At 50.2% G+C, this 19,847-nt stretch overlaps 1 protein-coding gene across 1 annotated transcript in view; it reads left to right on the forward strand.

Annotated features, from left to right (window-relative positions):
- Window positions 1-548: 548 nt before the first annotated feature.
- The window catches only part of BUB1 (BUB1 mitotic checkpoint serine/threonine kinase), a 1,006,269-nt gene continuing 986,970 nt past the window's right edge, over window positions 549-19,847 (forward strand). Inside the window, exon 1 of the mRNA XM_086926890.1 lies at window positions 549-762. Within this exon, the coding sequence (XP_086783016.1) occupies window positions 740-762 (23 nt within the window). The 5' untranslated portion in view covers window positions 549-739. The remainder of the gene's footprint in view (window positions 763-19,847) is intronic.

The raw sequence follows: 19,847 nt of genomic DNA on the forward strand, positions 1-19,847 counted from the left end.
TTTAAAAACTTAATTTTATTTAAGTTCTTACTGCCATATCTGTAATCTATGTTGATGAAAACTGTCATTCTGTGCTTGGTAAAATTCAATTGTAGTCATTCTATTTTTGTGAAATGTCCCGGTTTTTGGCTTTCAACTTCTGGTCCCCCAAACAAAAAAGCTATCTGAAACCAGTTAGCAGCAATGTTATGGGCAGGGTAAGTGATTTGCCCAGAATCACACGATGTTGAGCCAAGGTTGAGACTCAAACGTAGTTCCCTAGTTTTAAAGTCGAAAGCTCTGGCCTACACATCACATCATTACCATTCTTACATATAGCACGAGCGCCAGGACGAGCCTCAAAATAAAGTTAAGGCTCTTATTTTAATTATTTTATTTGTGTGAAGTTTTCTGTATTTGCCATTCAAAGATGGCTGATCCGCTCTTCATGCAGGCGTGTAATAGTAAAGTTGTCCTTTTTTTATTTTGATGCACCTTACACGTGACAGTTTTTTTTTGTTTTAATAGTCATCGCTCTGCGCCTTGACGTAAGACCGTTTGCGATTGGATGTTAAGGATATGATCCCGGCAACCAATTCTGCTACGGGATTTTAAACACTAATACTTACGCGGGAATTTTAAAGCTGTGTTGCAAATTTCAGTCCCAGCCAATACACTCGAGTAGAGGAGCCGGAATGGCTGTTTAGTGGTGGGGGAGTGTTGTCAAAGGAAGAAGCTGCTGGTCTACCGGAAAAAAACAATGGACATCGACAGCTGCGTGCAGTGAGTGTTTGGCGGGGGGTTGTGGGGGAGTTGTTGGGTCAAAAGAACAGGCTCGCAGATAGTTGTAAATCAGGTCTGTAGAGAATTGACTTTCAGCCACTGTCATTACGTCGCAAGAAACAGTACTTTGTAATTACGTTAAGTCTTGTATTATCTCACCAGTGACCTAGCTGCCAAGTTTCCAGTTTACTGATTTGTGACATTTCAATGGCTGGAGTCAGTTTATGTGTGACACTTTATTGGAAATTAAAGTAGCTACACCTGTGTAATGTTAAATTCAGAATGGCCTGAGCAACCCTCAACGAGTATGCTAAAGTTGAGTTTAGGAAACTATACCTGACTTCCTGAAGATTCTTACTTTGCAACAGTAGGAATGTCTTTTTTTCAGCTGACTCTGCCTTGTGTGCCATCAATGCTGCGGCAGTCCTGGAGAAATGTGTCATGGGAGTGCTTTTGTGTGTGCGTCTGTGCGTGTATGAGGGTGTGTGTGTTTGCGCCTGTGCGTGTATGAAAGACTATGTTCTAATTTATTGTGTGTGCGTGTGATGGTGTGGACATGTATTTGGGTGTTTTTGTATTAGAGCATATGATTCTATGTGTGCTTGTGTTTGTGTGCGCAGATGTTTGTTTGTATGCGTTTGAGTGTTTTTGTATTAGAACATGGGATTGTATGTATGCTTGTGCGTGTGGATGTTTCTGTTTGTGCGCCTTCTGTTCGCGTATGAGAGTGTGCGCGCACATTTGTTGTGTGCTTGTGCATGTCTGTGCGTGTGATGGTGTGTGTGTGCATGTATTTGTGTGTACGTCCTTGGGTATTTTTGTTCTGGAGCATGTGATTGTCTGTGCTTGTGTTCTTGATAGTCTCTGTGTGTGCGTGTCTGCGTGTATATGAGAGTGAGCGCATTTGTGTGTGATTGTGCATGTCTGTGCATGTGATGGTGTTTGCGTGTGCATATATATGGGTGTTTTTGCATTAGAGCATGGGTATTTGTTTGTGTTCTTGGATGTTTCTGGCTATGTGCTTGTCTGTGTGAGTCAGTGCGCATTGGAGAGTTTGTGCTCTCATTGGTGGGTGCTTGTGCATGTCTGTGCGTTTGATGGTATGTGCACGCTGGATTTTGTTATTTTCTGGCGGCCGCTGTCCTGGATATTAACTTTAACTGCCTGATGCCTAACCTTAGGATGGCCACCAGAGTACCAGAGATAACCCAAAATCCAGGCTTGCTACACCGTGATTTTAGTGAGGGTACACCTGTCTCTAGTGTAATGCTGCTCCACGCACCACTAGAGGCCTAGTAAGAGGAGCTAAATGAAAGCACGACCACACAGTGTACTAGTATGAGCCGCAAGTTCCTGTGCGACTTCCGCCCGTTTATTTAAGCTCTCTGGCCACGCCTGGCCAGAGAGTGATACAAAGTATGGAAGCACTTCTGGGCTAACGTCCGGGTCCTGCTTACACGGTATCTAGACTGCTACAAAGTAGGGGCGTGGTTCGGCCACCGACAAGAATGGACGCGTGAGCACGAAGCTCCGTGCCCACCTCCCATATTATCCTGTAAAACCTTGCCCTGATGTCCCCGGAGGGCAGCTTCTGACCACCCCCCTCTGTGTGGGCCCCGGAGTGCGGTCCCTTTTGGGGAGCGGTGGCCCGCAGCGGCGATACGCCGGACCTCCGGAGGGCTCACCCTGCCGGCGGCGGCCATTTTCTTGCAGCCTGGGCGGCTGAGCTCATCCCCCGGCCTTGCGTGATTAACGGGCCGAGTCGCGGTGAGGGTTGGCCGGCCCCACTCGGCGGCGGAACCGGAGCTCCGGAGCCAACCCGGGACTTGTGCACCGGAGAACAGCAGGACGTTGGGGCTACTGGAAGTATCGACGGTGCCCTACTGAGTGCTTGGCGACGCTGGGAAAACGCCTTTTCCCCACTGGTGGTGGACCCATGCTGTGAGGTAGGCCGCGCGGCCTGTGGACCTCCCGGCGATTGCGGACCTCCCGGCGATTGTGGGAACCCCGAGGGCCCGGATGGCTTTCGAGTCTGAGGCTCGCAGCGTGAGGGTGACGGCCGGCTGTGCTGTGGAGGGACCCCCGGGCGTCCTGACTACCCTGGCTTTGGCCTCCCAGGCGCATGACGAGCGACCGGATGCGGGCCTACTCTTCTGGCGGTGAGGGCGTTGTCCCATCTGGGGAACGTGTTTGACGCTCCCACCCCCCTTGTTGTTGCTGGGCTCGGGAGCCAGGCATGGACTGTGGCAGGCTTGGGCCCAGGACCTGGCACAGACTGCGACTAGAGCAAGCTCACGAGGGGGGAAATACGGACATAGCGTGCTGCACGCTTCTGGGGCCGGAGCGTTGGGATTCTGTTCCTAGGCCTGGTGCATGGAGGGGGTTGCCTGACGGTGGTGGTGGTGGCCCCGCCTGGACGTTAACTCTGACATAACGGGTGACCTGAGTGCTGGTGAGCGAAGTTTCAGGCCCTGCTGTGGGTGCCCTAGCGCCCTCTTGGACGATTGACGCGACACCAGGGGGCCTGCTGCCGCGACTGGGGCCTCTGTGATCTGGGGTGCGTGCTCCCGGCGCTAGCGGGTACTCCTGGCGGACCTGATTTGGGGGAAGTCTTCGCTGCCACAGTGTTTGCTCACTGAATGAAGACCGGCCCTTTGGGGAAGCTACGCCAGAAACCGGGCACGGTGCCTCCTGACCCTGTGGGGGACCAACCTGGGGACCGAGATTCTAAACTGTCTGGAGACCCCGCGACGGGGCTGCAGCATTGCCAGTTGGACCAGATCCTGAAGGCCATAGCCAACACGAGAGAGGCCCTGCACCATGACATCACTCAGGTGTCCATAGGCTTGGGGCTGTTGCGGGCGGATCATGGAAAGTTGGTGAACCGAGTCAAACAGACCGAGGTTACGCTGGATGTGCTAGGACTGGCCCAAAAGGCGACGGACGCCGCCCTGGAGGACTTGCAGAGGAGAGTACAGACGCTGGAAAAGAGGGCCGAGGAAGAGGAAGGCCGCAACCGGCGTAATAACATCCGAGTGGTGGGTCTGCAGGAAAAAGTTGAAGGGGCTGACCTGGTTGCCTACCTGGAGACCTGGCTGCGGGAGGTGGTTGCTCCTGAAAGGTTGACTCAATTCTACACGCTGGAGAGAGCTCACCGGGTCCCGGCCCGTCCCCCGACTCCTGGTCGACCCCCTCGACCGGTTGTTGCACGCCTTCTACACTTCAAGGATAGGGACATTATTTTACAGAGCGTGGACGATGGGGCCCTACCAGGTTGACCATGCAAGGGTCCATCTACCCTGATTACTCTTTCAAGGTCCAACGCCACCGCTCCTCCTTTTTGGAAGTCAAGAAGGCTCTTCGGAATGAGGGTATTCGATACTCTCTCTTGTTCCCGGCCTGTCTGCGAATAATGGTGGACAGCACCTCCTCCTTCTATAATAGCCCTGAAGAAGTATGGCACTGGTTGGAGTCTTACAAGGCCGGGACTGATGGCCGCACGGCGAATGGGGAGAAGCAGGACGATGCACCGAAACCTAGACGGGCCGATGGGCCAGGAGACAACCGGCGGCTAATCGGGTCCCTTCCGTGTCGCAGACTGAGCTGGAAGACCCGGAAGGCCCTCAGGGCGGTCTCCACTATTTCAAGAGTGGCGACCTCTACTTGTGCAGTGGACTCCAAATCTCGAAGGGGTTCGGGAGATGCGACATCCGAGGGCTCGGGAGGCGGTGACCAGACACTGCCCCATGTCACACCAAGGACTGCAGATGGCCTTTTGGACGAATAACCCCTGTGCCGTTCTCATTGTTCTATTGTACAGAAGTGTGATCTCACACTAAGTTGTGAGACCCTGGTGGCTAACAGAGACTTTCTTTAATTGGGGTTTTGAATTTGGATGGGTTTCTGCGGTTTGGTACCTGTTCTGGGGGCGGGTGGGAAATGGGCTGGTTGGCCTGTTTTGGGGTTCCGAGGGAATGTCAGTGCGCCTGGGGATTTGCCGATGAATCGAAATGCATGTGTAATTCTGAATGGGGACCCTACCTGAACTGAAATGTATAACCTGGAATGTGCGGGGACTGAATTCCATGATGAAATGACACAAAGTATATGCCTATCTTGTTCGCAGGGGGATCCAGGTGGCTTTTATGCAAGAAACACATCTTGACCAGTCCGAGGGGCGGGCCTTGCAACGTAGGTGGCAGGGCCAACTGTTTTATACTACCTACTCTGCCTTTGCACAGGGTGTTTTGGTTTGGGTGAGAGCAGGAGTTCCATTTCAGCCCCTGACAACACTGGTAGATCCTGATGGGAGGTTTGTGGCTGTGCAGGGTCGGCTTGATGGGAGGGATTTGAAGCTATGTAGTGTTTACGCCCCGAATGTAGAGCAGACTGCCTTTTTTGCAAGATTGTCTGGGAAATTAGCAACAGTTTTAGCTGGCACGGTCCTAATTGGAGGAGATTTTAACTCTGTTGTAGATGTGGAGTTGGACAGATCGCACCCACCACTAGCTCAGTCCGCAGTTCATACAATAGCGAAGGGGAGATGGGATTGGCAGAATACGTGGGTTTGGTTGATGCATGGCGAACGCAACACCCTGCTGAGAAAGATTATTCCTTTTATTCCCCTCTGCACGATCTGCATGTCTGGCTTGACTGCATTTTAAGCTCACCAGATGTTAAGAGTTTGGTCCGCCATAGCGAGTATCTGGCGAGGACGATCTCTGACCACAATCCCTGTTTGGTGGTGGTCCAGTGGACCCGGCAGCGTCACGCTATTCCCACTTGGCGTTTAAACCCTCTGGCGTTGGAGGACTCTGTTTTTAAGACAACAGTGCAGGAAGGCATGGAGCGCTATTTTGCTGAGAATGAGAGAACGGCGTCGAGTAGGGCCCTTGAATGGGATGCCTTCAAGGCGGTGATTAGAGGGGTCTATATCTCCACTACGGCGGGGGCCCGCAAGACTCTCCTACGTGATCTTACGCAGAGCGAAGATCGGTTGTGTTTCGCGGAGCGGGCTAGTCGCGAGGATTCCGAGCCTCACGGTGCCGTCTCGGCTGCTCGTGAGGAAGTCGCGATGCAGATGGAAAAGCTCTGTTGCTTCGACCATAAAGAATACCTCGTTCGGGCTCACGCTGAGCGAGATAAGGTGAGCTAAGGTGGGCTCCCTGCTGGCTTGGCTGGCCAATCCTGCGGCCCGTGGCACCCCGATTCTGACCCTATCCACTGTGGAGGGTCGCTTGGTCTACACTCAGAAGGAAATCAATGACCAGTTCTTTGATTATTATGAGCACCTCTATAGGAGTGCTATGCCAAATGTGCCCGAAGGACTTGATGATTTCCTGGTTGCAGCCCAGCTGCCGCGCCTCGATCCGGACCAGGTGGAAGGGTTAGGAGGGGAGATTTCTGTAGGGGAGATGCGTACGGCGATCAAGCACATGGCTCGCCGTAAAACGCCTGGTGCGGACGGTTTGCCGATTTGAGTTCTATGCAGCCTATGTGGATTTATTGACTCCGCAATTGCATGCTGTTTATTGGGAGGCTTGGGACATTGGTGATCTGCCTGCGACCGCCCGGGAGGCCATTATAATACCCTTGTTAAAACGTGGGGGTGATGCCAGTTCTCGTTCGGCCTATCGACCGTTATCTATGCTTACAGTTGACTATAAAATCTTGAGTAGGATCCTTGCGACGCGACTCCTCATCCATATGCGAGCCCTGGTTCACCCTGATCGGGCGGGCTTCATTCCCCAACGCACCACTGCGACTTGTATACGCCGACTCCTCCGGGTCATGCGGGGCGATTTCGGAGGGCTCCCGGAGGCTACTGTGCTTTCGATCAACATTAAAAAGGCCTTCAACAGTGTGGAGGGGCCATACCTGTTCCGGGTCCTGGAGACGTTTGGATTGGGGGACTGGTTTGTGAAATGGACTGCGTTGCTCTATAATGCAGCTACAGCCAGAGTGAAAACGGGAGCCACAATATCGGCCGCATACCGGGTTGGCCGCGGGACGCGCCAGGGGTGCTCGCTGTCCCCCTTGCTGTTTGCATTGGCCAGATGGAGGGCTAGCAGTCCCTGATGAATGGTACTATCTGGCGGCGCAGCTACAATGGCTTACTCAAGCAGTGGCTCGGGAGTTTAGAGGACCGGAGGGGCCACAGGGCAGACTGCTTCCTAGACATGTCATCTCTTTTATAATACTAGGCCAGAAGATTGACTTAGATCAACTCTATCTTGAGGCACGCACTCTTCGCCTCTGCTGGCTTCGAAGTCACAAACGTTCGGGTACCAATCCGTATGCCCCAGAAATTCCATTGGGGATGTGTACAGCTCTTCCGCACGGAGGTAACTGGTCAGCATTGGCAGTCTGGGAAGATCTTGGGCTACATATGATTGGAGATCTGTACGGAGATGGGGCCCTGCTGACTTTCCAAGAGTTGCAGACCACTTATGGCCTCCTGAGAGGGGATTATTTGCTGCATGCCGCTCTAGTGGCCAGTATTCGGAAACAATGGAACATAGGGCTCTCTGAACCGCCGACCTCTCTGGGTTGCCAGTACGTGGTTATGGCGGCTGGCACTTTCAAGGCCATTACCTGCCTCTACACGAGTGTCAGATCCTCGTTTGCTTCCGGGTTTCGAAGTGATGCACAAAGGGGTCCACCTCCCGCTGTCCCCAACTCTGGATGACCACAGAGTAATGAGGCAATCAGGCGAGGGAAAAAATAGAAATATGAGCCGGAACCGCTGGGAGGAGGGATACCTAAAAAGAACACATGGTAAATACACAGGGAACACAGTCTACACTCAAATCGTCTCGCTAAGACTATACTAATACCGGAGTATAACTGCAGAAGCCAAGAACCAATCCTACTCGTCAATAGAGATACTTCTCTCCACTAGACGATAATCTATAACACAAGAAGGCACACCTCATTAGTCTCATGGGCGCAACGTCAATCCACTCAACACTCCAAATATGTCATACATACCCAAAATAAACTGTCACTGCAACCGTAAGGTATCACTCCAAACAAACAAAGGAATATCCTCACGATTGAACTGCATGATATTCAGAAGAAAAGAGAATCTGTGACTTTTCAGACTCTACCCAGCGTAGTTCCCAAAACAAGAAACTCAGTGTCCATAAGTAATCCAAACAAAAAGCAATAACTCCCAGCGCCCGACAATAGCGCGAGTACAGTCCAGGGAATAGAGTTCCTCAATTGTATCCTCAAGTGTGTAAGAACCAAGTCTCGTGAAAACCAGGCAGCGCCAAAAAGGGGAATGAAGAGAACGCCTACCTGCGCTCACATCCGCTTAGTCTTCCTCCATACATAAGTTCGCAGGGAGAATACCGGGAAACCAATGACCGCTTGTTTCCACTGGACGAATATCAAGGGGAGCCGGGTCCACTCTCTCACGCTTCCTTCAGCGTGAGAGGAACCAAACAAGGGACCAAGGAAAGGCGCTTCCGCCTTCAACGCTAGGACTCTCGTTTTTAGAGCCGCGCTGGATCTGCCTGCAACAACGAAAAATGAAACCTTCTGCGGCGACCGCGCCGCTCCGAACACGAAGCTGACTCGGAATCAGAATCCAAATCCAAGCTGGAACGAAATCCAAGGAGATGAGGAACGAAGACAAACAAACCAACTTGTCTCCCAAAACAAACAGTATTACACGCACAGGAGGTGCGCACTGAATGACCTATATAGCTGAAGCTCCTCCCTCAAAAATAGAGGGCATGCTGGGAGATGTAGTCCAATGCTTAGGTAGGCGCCAGGATCACCTCCTGACAACGAGGCTATCGACGGAAGCCTTGTTGCCCTTGGATGGTTTGCCGGGTAAATGGGAACTGGATATCGGACAACCCATCCCTGAGACGACATGGCCCCAGTTGGTTCGGCGCACATGGAAGGGTACGCGGAACGCTAGATTTCAACTAGTCCAGTTTTTTACTCTACATCGGGCGTATTTGACACCTGTTAAGATTTCGCAATATTTTGGGGGTACTACGTCGCACTGCCCAAGATGCAGGTCTGACTGAGCCGATTTCTCCCATATGTTGTGGACTTGCACGGGATTGACTGATTATTGGAAGGAAGTGGTGGCTTGTCTGAATGCTGTCCCGGACCGGCAGATGGAGGCGGTCATGGGAACCTGCTTATTACTCTGGTTCCCACATACCCCCAAACGAAAGTTACTAGTAAATTCTATGACCTAGGCTTGATTTTGGCCAAGAAGGAACTTACCATGCACTGGAAATCGAACCTGGGCCCTAGTTACTCAAGATGGAAGGCGACTCTCTTGCACTGGGCATGAGCTGAGGGCACACTCCGACTGCAGCAGGCCAGGCGCTTAGATAATGATAAATCCTTAGAAGTGGCTAGAGCATGGGAGGCACTGGTGACAGCGCTCCAGCGACCGGATAGTTCAAGTGAGGGAGAGGAGGACCTAACATAGGAGTTGGCACTCCGGTGGGATTGATACTGACGAAGGAAGGAAAGATAGTGGTTAATGTGAAGAGCATATTTTAGGAAGCTGTCCCCTTTACACTACCTGGCACAGCGAGAGCTCACGATACGTGGAGGGTACCCATAGATACTATGTTTTTATATATTGGTTGTAGGCGCACTGACAGGGGTGGGGGGCGCTGAGGAGGGGGGGTCTGGGCTTTTTTTTTTCTTCCCTTTTTTATTCAGGGGCGTGAGTATCACTGGATGCTGTGTTGACCGTCGCTAACACGACCTGGTGTAATTTGAAATATGATGCTCATTTTGTTTACAAATGCCAATAAAATATGTTTACAAAAAAAAATCTAGACTGCTACGAAGTTAGTGTTCAAGCAAATAAACAATCCAACACACAGTCTTTGACTGGGTCTGGGATTGGGTCTCAAGTTGTACTTTTGCTGGTGGGGCCCTTGACTCTCTGCAGGAGTGTGAGGTGACTGGGTGTTTCTGGTAATGTCCATATCAGTCTCTGTGATAGGGGTTGCAATGAATTCGCTACGGTTGGTTCTGGAACAGGGGGTGATGGAGTGCCTGAAGCCGTCGCTTCTCCGCCATCCACATGTCTGGGAAAACTCCAATTGGTGTCTAAGCACTGGATTCTCTGGAACCAGGATATATTTCTTGTAAATGTCTCTTCTCCTCGTTGGGCTGTAAGGGTGGTACCATTGAGTTTTAGAACAGTCCACGGCCCAGGCTCATACACTGTTCGGAACTTTCCGCCGCTGGGACAGTTCCGGACTAGGACGGTGCCTCCTGGGGTAATAACGCGGGTTCTAGCTCTCCTTTTAATGCTGGCTCACTCGTTATTTGCGTTGCACTGTGCTTGAGTGCTGGCAGGATCATATTGTTTGGGGACACAGCTGTCGGCTACGGGAATTGTGTCTTGGCGGTGCCCGGCTAGCGTCAGGGACCAGGGTGATCTCTGCGTTGTGCAGTCTGGAGTGCTGCGATATTCCTGCAGGAACCTTTGAAGCGCCGTCTCAGGGTCGGACTGCTCGGCCACTGCTGTTCAGAGGATCTTATTGAGCATCCACATGAAGCGTTCGACTTCGCCATTAGCCTGTGGCCATTGTGGGGTGATTCGATGATGGTGAACTCAGAGTATTCTATTTACATTTGTATAGCGCTTACTACCCCTGAAGAGGCGTCGAAGCTCTTTTTCGGCGAGGAGCACGCTACTCCGGAACCCATAGAGGATTAGTGTTTAATTAGTATAGTGAAACATTTCTTACACCTGATGGGGTGTTGAAGCACTTTTTTTGGCGAGTAGCACGCTACTCCGGAAACCCATAAAGGATTAGTGGTGAATTAGTATGGTGAAATATGAAAGTAATTTGAATGATGGATATTAGTCAGTTATTTGGAGTGAGAAGGATAACAGAGGGATAGGAGGGAAAGAAAGGTTTGCATTCATGTAGTGCCCGTTACCCCTGACGGGGTGTTTAAGCGCTTTTCTGGCAAGTAGCCGGCTACTCCGGAACACATAAAGGATTAGTGTTTGAAAATTAGTATAGTAAAATATGAAGTAATTTGAGTGGTGGATATGTTAGTCAGTTATTTGGATTGAGAAGGTTTGGGGAGGGGCAAAAAAGGGAAAAAGGTTTGTATTTAAATAGTGCTTGTAACCCTGATGGGGTGTTGAAACGCTTTGTTGGCGAGTAGCACACTACTCTGGAACCCATAAAGGAGTAGTGGTGAATTAGTATAGTGGAATTTGGAATTAGAGAAGTGAAAATGTTAGTCTGTTATTTTGATTGAAAAGGATAGTGGAGGGGATAGAAGAGTGAAGGGTTTCTATTTTTAGATCATAGCAGTAGGAGGACGCTGTTGGTTGAGTAAAAAGGTTTTTTGGAGGGAAGAGCTTAGAAAGGTTTGTTTTGGGGGCTCGGTATAGTAAAAGAGGTGTCAGATGATGCAAGGAGGGTAGAGTAGGAAAGAGTCTAGAAAGGGTTATTTTGGAGATCATAGAAGTGGTATGGGGTTTGGGATAAATGAGAGTGGATGTAGAGGATATGATAGATGTGTAGGGTGAGAGATAGGGTAGTGCATTGGAAAGAGTAGTAAAAAGAAGTTTGAGGTGAGTCGGAAAGTTGGGCTAGAAGATATATTGAGAGAAGTATAGGCTGAGTAATAGAGTAGTGCATTGGAAATGCTAAATTAGAAGAAAGTGATAAATATATAGATCCATAAGTACATTAAAAGTATATAGATGCATAAAGGAGGTAAGTATATGCAGATTAAAGATATTGATAACGGTACAGGATGAGAAATAGGGTAGTGCATTCAATATGCTTTTTTTCAGGCGAAAAGTAAGACACACAGATCTAAGTACATGGAAGGTACATAGATGCACAATGAAAGCAAGTACATGTAAACTAAAGATGATTTTTAAAAAATGTTTTTATAACAACATAATTATTCTACACATGTTTATACGAAGCAATACACAAATATAGGTACATATCTATGGTGAAAATAAATGCTTCTATGCAGAGGGACACATACATAGGGTGCGTATTACTGAAGGGGAAAATGGGCAGCATATCAGGCCCTGGTCCCGACCAGTCTCGAACAGGCTCAAACAGGCATTCACCCTTGTCCTCTCCACCCTTGTCCTCGACGCCCGGGCTGAGACGCCCTAAGCATGGGTCGTTTATAGCCCTAGTAGTACGGTGACCCCTTAAGCCAATGGGAACACTAGCCCTTACACTATCCAATCACAGAACTAGCTCTAAAATCTAGAACCAATAGGAGACCTGGACCCCACAGCCAATCTTAGCCCTAGTCCAAGCACCCTGATCTCTACGTCCAATAGAGGCCCTAGCCCTACCAGTAGTCCCAACCATAGTCCAAGCAACCAATGGCACAGGAAGCCCTAGACCCTACATCCAATAGAAAGCCTAACCCTACTCTTAGTCCCACACCTAGCCCAGCAACCAATCACACCAGAAGCCCTAATCGCTACTTCCAATTAAAGGCCTAATCCTAGCCCCAATACCATAGGAAGCCCTAGTCCCTACTTCCAATAGAAATCCTAACCCTACATTGATTGAATCACTGACCCAGAAACCAATCAGAACCCTCAAATACCCAACAAATGAGGACACTAACCGTAATCCAATCAACTCCTGATAAAACCACCAATCATTGTACACATGCACCAAACAATATCAGACTAAATAAGGTCCCAGCTACCTCAGACACGGTTTGCTGGTCAGGGAGTTGGAAGCTGCTCCTCTATTCAGAAATCTCCTAGGAGACAGACTGGCTCATTCCACACTTTGGTAAGGGCCTCACAAACTTGTCCTCTAACACTATTTGTACAAACCTTTACTCCCTCTCTGTATCGCAAAAAACAAAGTGCACAGTCCCTATTAAACATAGTTAATCAGCTTACAGCAGATTACTGCTGTCGCAGGGGGAGGGGTGGCTGGTTTCACTGACTTGTTAACACAAAATGGTCGCTGAGGGTGCACTGCTTAACATACAGGTCTTAGCACAGAGCAACGGACACATTTGGAGGGAAAAACGGATAGTCACAGGGAATGAGAGGGAAAAACTACAGAGTTAAATGGAAGCAGTCACAGGCAGCATAAACCACAAGTTTAAACACAAAAACATGCGATAAATGATGCAATCACTGGCAGGTTGAAACTACAATTTTAAACTGTAACAACCACAGGAAAAGACAGTTAAAGAAATTTAAAAGAAAAAATAAGATCATGCACTCGCAGATAGGTGAAATCGTTTAATAATAAAACTTTTTTTAGGAAAGCGATGTGAGAAGTTGGCCTGATATGTGATGCCCACTATTCTAGTGGGCACCCTGTTTCAGTCCAAACAATCCTTATGATTGTAAAGTCAACCTTCTAGACCAGCTATCCTAGGGGTAGCATAGACAAAGCAGTCTTAGGCTAATACTTCAGAGAGCATGTGAAGCCAATTGTTTTACCAATTATAATCCCTTGAATACCAAATGAAAGGACACCACACAAGGTATATATCAAATATATATGTATTTATGACTCACACAACCCCTCTGCATTCCTTATGAGGTCAGAGTTCGAGATACAGCACAAGTTACTCAATAAGCATACTATAAGTTGCACAAATACAATTCTCCCCTAGGGGCCTCGCGAACCATATACTAAGTAAGTGGTATAAGAACCACTTCAGGAAAGGTGAGTCGGCCTAGGGCCTAGGAAATCGCTGGGGCTACACTGAACAACCAAAGGTTAGGAAGTATTAGTCCCACAGGATGCGTGTGCAGTGTCTAAACACATACGCGGGTTACCATAGACTTTCAATGGGAACCTAAAAGTTACAAAGTAATAGATTTCGGACACTTCCAGGTGGACTATGGGAAAACCCAGTTAAACTAGGACACTTGGATAGTTTTTATTTTTTTATTTTATGTGCTTATAGTGCGCCTGATTCGACCCCCGAAGGGGTATCTCCACGTTTTGCCAGTGAGAGGAATACAGAAAATGCTGGTCCATGTTCAGGAAGTAACTGATTGAAATGAATAAGTGATTTTTAATGTTTGTGAAAAGATAGGTTTTAAGGGTTTTCCGGAAAGTAAGGTGGTTGGTAATTTGTTTCAGTTTCTGGGGCAGGGAGTTCCAGAGGACAGGTCCGGTGTAAGCAAGGGCACGACCTCCCTGCCTAGATCTTTTAATTCTGGGTATCTGTAGAAGCTGGAGGTTACTGGAGCGTAGGGAACGCCCTGGGACATAGGGTGAGAAGACTTTTGTGAGATACTTAGGCCCCGTACCTGTCAGACATTTATGAATGCCTGGTGCATAGGTGTTCTTTTGTGTCGGGTTTCGTCGATCGATCCTATGGAGAGCTGCAAGAAAGTGCTGAAAGCGACCAGGAGGAAAGTGTCTGGATGGATCCAAGGGTGGATCGGAGCAGTGAAGGACTTGAAAGCAGAGGGGACAGAGTCTGGGCCACTAGCCAGTGACCAGGAAGGAACCAGGCGATGTCGAGATGCAATCAGGTGAGGAGATGGAGTTTGTCTCTTCAGCCACGTGGACCAGGAGGCGTCGACGACACCAGGAGCTTAATACGGACTGTCCCACGAAGGATCTAGCTGTTGGCGGTGTCGGTATCCGGATTGGACCCAACAAGCCTGGGCAAAGGCAACCCACGCAGGAAGGGAAGATCGGCTTCTGTTCAGACCAGCAAGGTCTGGGGAGCTTCCCCTTTACAGGAAAGCAGGAGCAAGCCCGGAGCAACCAGGCAAGCGTTGTTGTTTCAAAAGGATGTCTTCAGGAGGGCCACTAGCCAACGGGCTAGCAACCGCGAAGACTCGTTGAGGAGAAATGCAGGCGCAGGCCCCATGCGGCACTCGTGGAGGGCTGAGCTTCGGTGCACTTACTGCTCGGGTTGGGGCTTCTCAGTCCCCAATGCACAACTTCGAGGACGCCTCAGAAGCTGCACAGTTAGCAAAAACCAGGTACTGCAGGAGGTCCAGGTACTGCAGGAGGTCTGGTCCCACATCTCTCGTGTCCGCCATGGGTCTCAGCTTTGCTGTGGATGTGGGTCCGAGTCAGAGAAATCTGGCAGTCCAGAGGCTGCGTCGCTAAGTCTTCGGGTTCTGGAGGGAGCGTCGACAAAGCAAACTGGCAAGTTACTGGTGGTGCCTGCTTGCACAGGGTAGTCACTCCTTGACCACAAGGGAGATGTCTTCAGTCTTCCAGTCGAAATGGAACGTCGAAGGTCCAAGAGTTCGTTTCAGAGTTTCTTTCCGGGATAATCTACTGTCTCTAGACACAGCTCCTAACTTTATACTTAACTAAGGGGCTGGATTACCTGCTAGGTCCCTCCTATGGGTGGAACCTGGGAAGGGGTGGTTACACCCCTTTCCCTTTGTCCAGTTTTGCGCCAGAGCTGGGGCTGGAGTGCCCCAGCAACTGGTTTGAACCGGGCTATGCATGGAGCACCTTGTGTGCCCCAAGTGTGACGGGAAACAGCAGATTACATTGAACCCACCCTGCCCCAATCCACTACAGGCTGACTGGGGAGGTGCTAGCACCTCCCAAGGCAGGAAACCTATTGTCCAGGCCTCCCCTGCCGGAGTTTCGTCCAGCAGCAGGAGGTCAGACTCGTGTCTGTGGCAGCAGCATTCATTTTGTGATGCAGAGGCTCTGTTTAACTTTAACCGGGTAAAGCAGTAACTACATGTCTTCTCCCTTTAGAAGGGTGGAATGATACCCCAGCCGCCAGGACTGGCGGGGGGGGGGTAGTATTCCATGTTGTGACACCTTACACAACATGTTTTGATAAAGCCAAACCAAAGTTAGCATTAACCACGAGGATTATAATGCACTTGAGTATATGGTATGGCTATATCATAGAACAGCTATAAGGACATGGTTCCGAAAGTTGCAGACCGGCTCAGCTCATGCTAGAGCACCATCTCACATAAAATCAAGCACTCTGCCTTCAGGATTGTCATGGCCTGCCATAGGAGTGGCTTATAGGTATATATGTGTCTTTATACAAGGGTAGATATAGGAATACTATATCTAAGCAAGGGGTGATTACACGACCTTGCCCAAGCTGAGTGATCAGCCTGTGGTGTCAGTTGGATGGCCAGCCAGGGGTGGCATAATGCATGCTGCAGTTCCTGGTAGGCCTTGGATGCACCTATGCCCTGGGTACCTATGGTACACTATACAGGGGCTCACAAAGGTGACCCAATTAGGTATGTACCTAAAGTACATGGTATGAATTTAGAGAGAGAACAGCTGGGCTGTGGGTCTGTTTAGCAGACCCACAGCCACACTAAAGTCGAAAAACCAGAGTATCACAGCAAAAAGTGGGGGTTACCGTAGGAAGCAGACCCTACTCTCCTACAAGAGACAGCATTAGTCTGCCTCCTTACCACTTCCTGGACTCCACTCACTTCAATCTGGGGCAAAGGTAGGCTGCAACTCACAAGATGGAGTAGATCAAGTAGGTTTTTGAACTTTCCTCCTTGAAATGGTGCCCGTTGTCTGTCTTGATTTTACGGGGCAACCCAAAGAGCACGAATGCCTTCTCGAGGACTGGATGGAGCTGTGTGAATGATGTGGACGCAATCACTTAGACAATGGGGTACTTCGAATAGCTATCAGCGCAGCTGTTACGCATCCATCTGGAAAACTCCCTAAGTCTAGACTTACTCGCTAACATGGAGACGTTGCCGGATCTTACGTTGTCACTGGTGTGGGCGGTACTTGGCAACTTGTGAGCTGACAGGATCTGCAATTTCTTAAGAGTGTATCCATGGCGACTTCAAGTCCGGGGAACCACAACTTTTCCCTCATTCGTTATTTCATCCGCACGGTCCATTGCTGTCCTTCGTGAGCCAGGGTTGTGGCCCATTCCAGGAGGCTTGCAGGAATGACAATCTGGGATCCTCTCAATTCTACACCGTCTGCTGCTGTGCTTAGTTCGTCCCGCACCTTCCAGAATTTCCCAAGCCGGTCTCGGTCAGGCCTGTTCCATCCATTGTCACAGCGAAGGAAGTCTTTCCACAAGCCTTTTTGTAGGGAGTTCATCACCCTCGTGAGCACGGAGTCTTTGCTGGTCTCAATCTTGATCTTGTCAATGGTGAGGACTCGTGAACATGCCCATTGAAACACCATGTCTACATATTCTTCTGTTCTTCACTCCTGAACAGTCTTCTGCTAACTCTTGGGAGTGCCATGGCAGGAAGTCTGTGGGATTCTTCGCCCCGGGTCGATCGACTAATTCCATTCGGTAATACTGTAGTTTTATCACCCAGTGTTCGATTCTTGGCGGGGATATGGTGCTGTTCCTCTAAGCAACAGGACTAGTTGCTGGTGATCAGTTACAACTCTAAAAGGGTGACCACTGACTTATAGGTGAAAGTGGTTGCAAGCCCACTTAATCGCTAGCGCCTCCTTTTCGATCTGGGTGTAGTGGGCTTTGGTTGGTGTGGGAGCGAGAGGTGCCCACTTCCCTGGTTCTGTTTCTTGTCATGAGCACTCTGAGGCCAACGGGGCTGACATCCACCAGGAGTATGGTAATTTGAGTGATGTAGAAGTATGCCATGGTCGTCTTTAATAGAAGTGCTCCTTTGATCTTTTGGAAAGCTCCTTCTTCTTCTTTGCCCCCCTTCCAGGTGGCATCCTTCTTTGTTAGGGCTTGCAACAGTTGCGCTAAGGTGGCCAGGTTCGGTATAAACCGCCTGCAAGAGGTGGCCATCCTCAGGAAACTTCGGGTCTCTGAGGCTGTGGTTGGTGCGGGGCTTGCTGAATGGCTTGAGACTTCTGCTGATCTACCCTGACTCCTCCTTGGCTGAAGACATAGCAGAAAAATTCAATTAATGAGACACCAAACGGACCTTCATAAGAGATCAAGTCCAGACCAACCCCAAGGAACTGATCAAAGTCATACAACAGCTCGCCAAACCCCCCGGTGAGGCCACGGGCATCACACCTTCCCAGGAACTCTGTGACAAGCTCAGCTCCTACTTCCATCGTAAGATCAAGGCCCTCTACTACAACTTCAGCGAACAGACGGCAGACACAAACCCCCTCGACACCACAGCCGATAAACCAACCATCATGACCTGGAATCCCGCCAGCATCAAACTAATCACCTCTACCATGATGAAAACCCATTCAGGAGCCCCAACGGACCCCTGCCCACCACACATATTCCAAAGGGCTGCCGCCGCCATCGCACCTGAACTAGCACGGACTATCAACACCTCCTTCAGGTCCGGCATCTTCCCAGAGGACTGGAAGCGGGTGGAGGTGAAACCTCTCCTCCAGAAACTTACGGCCCTGAAAAACTACCATCCCATCTCTCTCCTCTCCTTCGCAGCCAAAGTCCCCGAGAGACTAGCAAACACCCAGCTGACCACCTTCATCGAAGAGAACTCCATCCTAGATGCCTCCCAGTCTGCATTCCGCCGCAACCCCAGCACCGAGAACTCTCCTCCACTGACGACATCCGCATGCTACTCGACCAGGGACACACTGCGGCCCTCATCCTTCTAGACCTCTCCGCAGCCTTCGACACCGTCTCGCATCTCGCCCTAGATGCCAGACTTCACGACACAGGGATACAAGGAGGCGCCCTCAATTAGATCCAATCCTTTCTCTCCGGCAGAACCCAGAGGATCAGACTCCCTCCCTTCCTCTCCGAACCCACTGATATCAACTGCAGAGTACCCCAGGGATCATCTCTCAGCCCCACTCTCTTCAACATCTACATTGCCCCCCTCGCTGCCATCGTTCGACAGCATGGATTCAGCATAGTACCCTACGCCGTCAATGTAGGAGAGTAGGGTCTGCAATCCTATGATCACCCAGATTTTTTTGCTTTTGTTTCACTGGTTTACGACTTTCTCTGGTTGTGGGCCTGCCAATCAGACCCACAGCCTGGCTGTTCTCTTTCTAAATTACGATATGTACCCTAGGTGCATTTACCAATTGGTACTGGGCCACCTTATCAGACCCTGTAACTCAGGGCATAGGTGTACCCAGGGCCGCCAGGGGCTGCAGCATGTATTATGCCACCCCTGGCTGGCCTCCTAAATTTGACACAACTGGCTGCATGACAGCTGGGGCGAAGTCGTGTAACCACCCTTTGCTGTAGATATAGTAGCTCTATATCTAACCATACCATGGACGCCCGAGTCCCTATCAGTCACTCCTATGGCAGGCCTTGACAATCCTGAAGGCAGAGTGCATGGGCTCGCGTGAACTGTGTTCTGGCCCGAGCCGAGCCGGTTGCAGCTTGCGGAGAAAAGACCCAATGGCTGTTCCATGATAACGCGTGCCACATCGGTAACTTCGGTGTCGCGTTATCAAGACATGTCGAGTAAGGTGTCATACGAATCGGGATGCTGCCCTCTCACCAACTCTGACGACGAGGTTAGCATTCCGCCCTTCTAGAGGGACACGACATGTACGTAACTGTGAACCCCGGTTAAAGTTAACGAAAGCCTCAGCTCCACAAAATGGATGCTGCCACCACAGACACGAGTCTGACCTCCTGCTGCTGGGAGTCCTTCCAGCGAGGAGCGCTTGGACAAAGGGTTTCCTGTCGAGGGCGGTGTTCGCACCGTCCCAGACAGGGTTTGTGTATTCTGGGTAGGTAGGGCTTTTGCGAGAAGGTGACTGCGGAGTGGCACCCCGGTGCTCACTACGCATCTGCCGGTTAGAACCAGTTCCAGGGGCGACAGCCCTGGCCTGGGGAAAGTCCGGCAGGGGAGAGGGGTGTAACTACCCCCCTTCCTGGTCCCACCCTTAGGGCAGGACCTAGTCATGTACCCACCCCTTTCTTTAGGATAAAGGCCGGAGCGGGGACCCTTCCAAATTAGATCATCTTTGAATCAAGAATACTTTCTACGAAAGGACTTCAAGACTCTTCTCAAGATTTCTCCCTTGTGGCTAAGGAGTAGTCACCCTGCATCAGCGGGCACCATCTAAGAACTCTGCGGTTTGCTGTAAGTCCTTCCTCAAGGAATCCGACGGCCCAGCTCGACGAGAACCGGCTTCCCTGGCACCTCTGACCTCTACCCCCGTCATCAGCTCAGCTGTGATCTG

The sequence above is a fragment of the Lissotriton vulgaris genome, chromosome 6, assembly GCF_964263255.1.
Source record: "Lissotriton vulgaris chromosome 6, aLisVul1.2, whole genome shotgun sequence".
NCBI classification, from domain to species: domain Eukaryota; kingdom Metazoa; phylum Chordata; class Amphibia; order Caudata; family Salamandridae; genus Lissotriton; species Lissotriton vulgaris.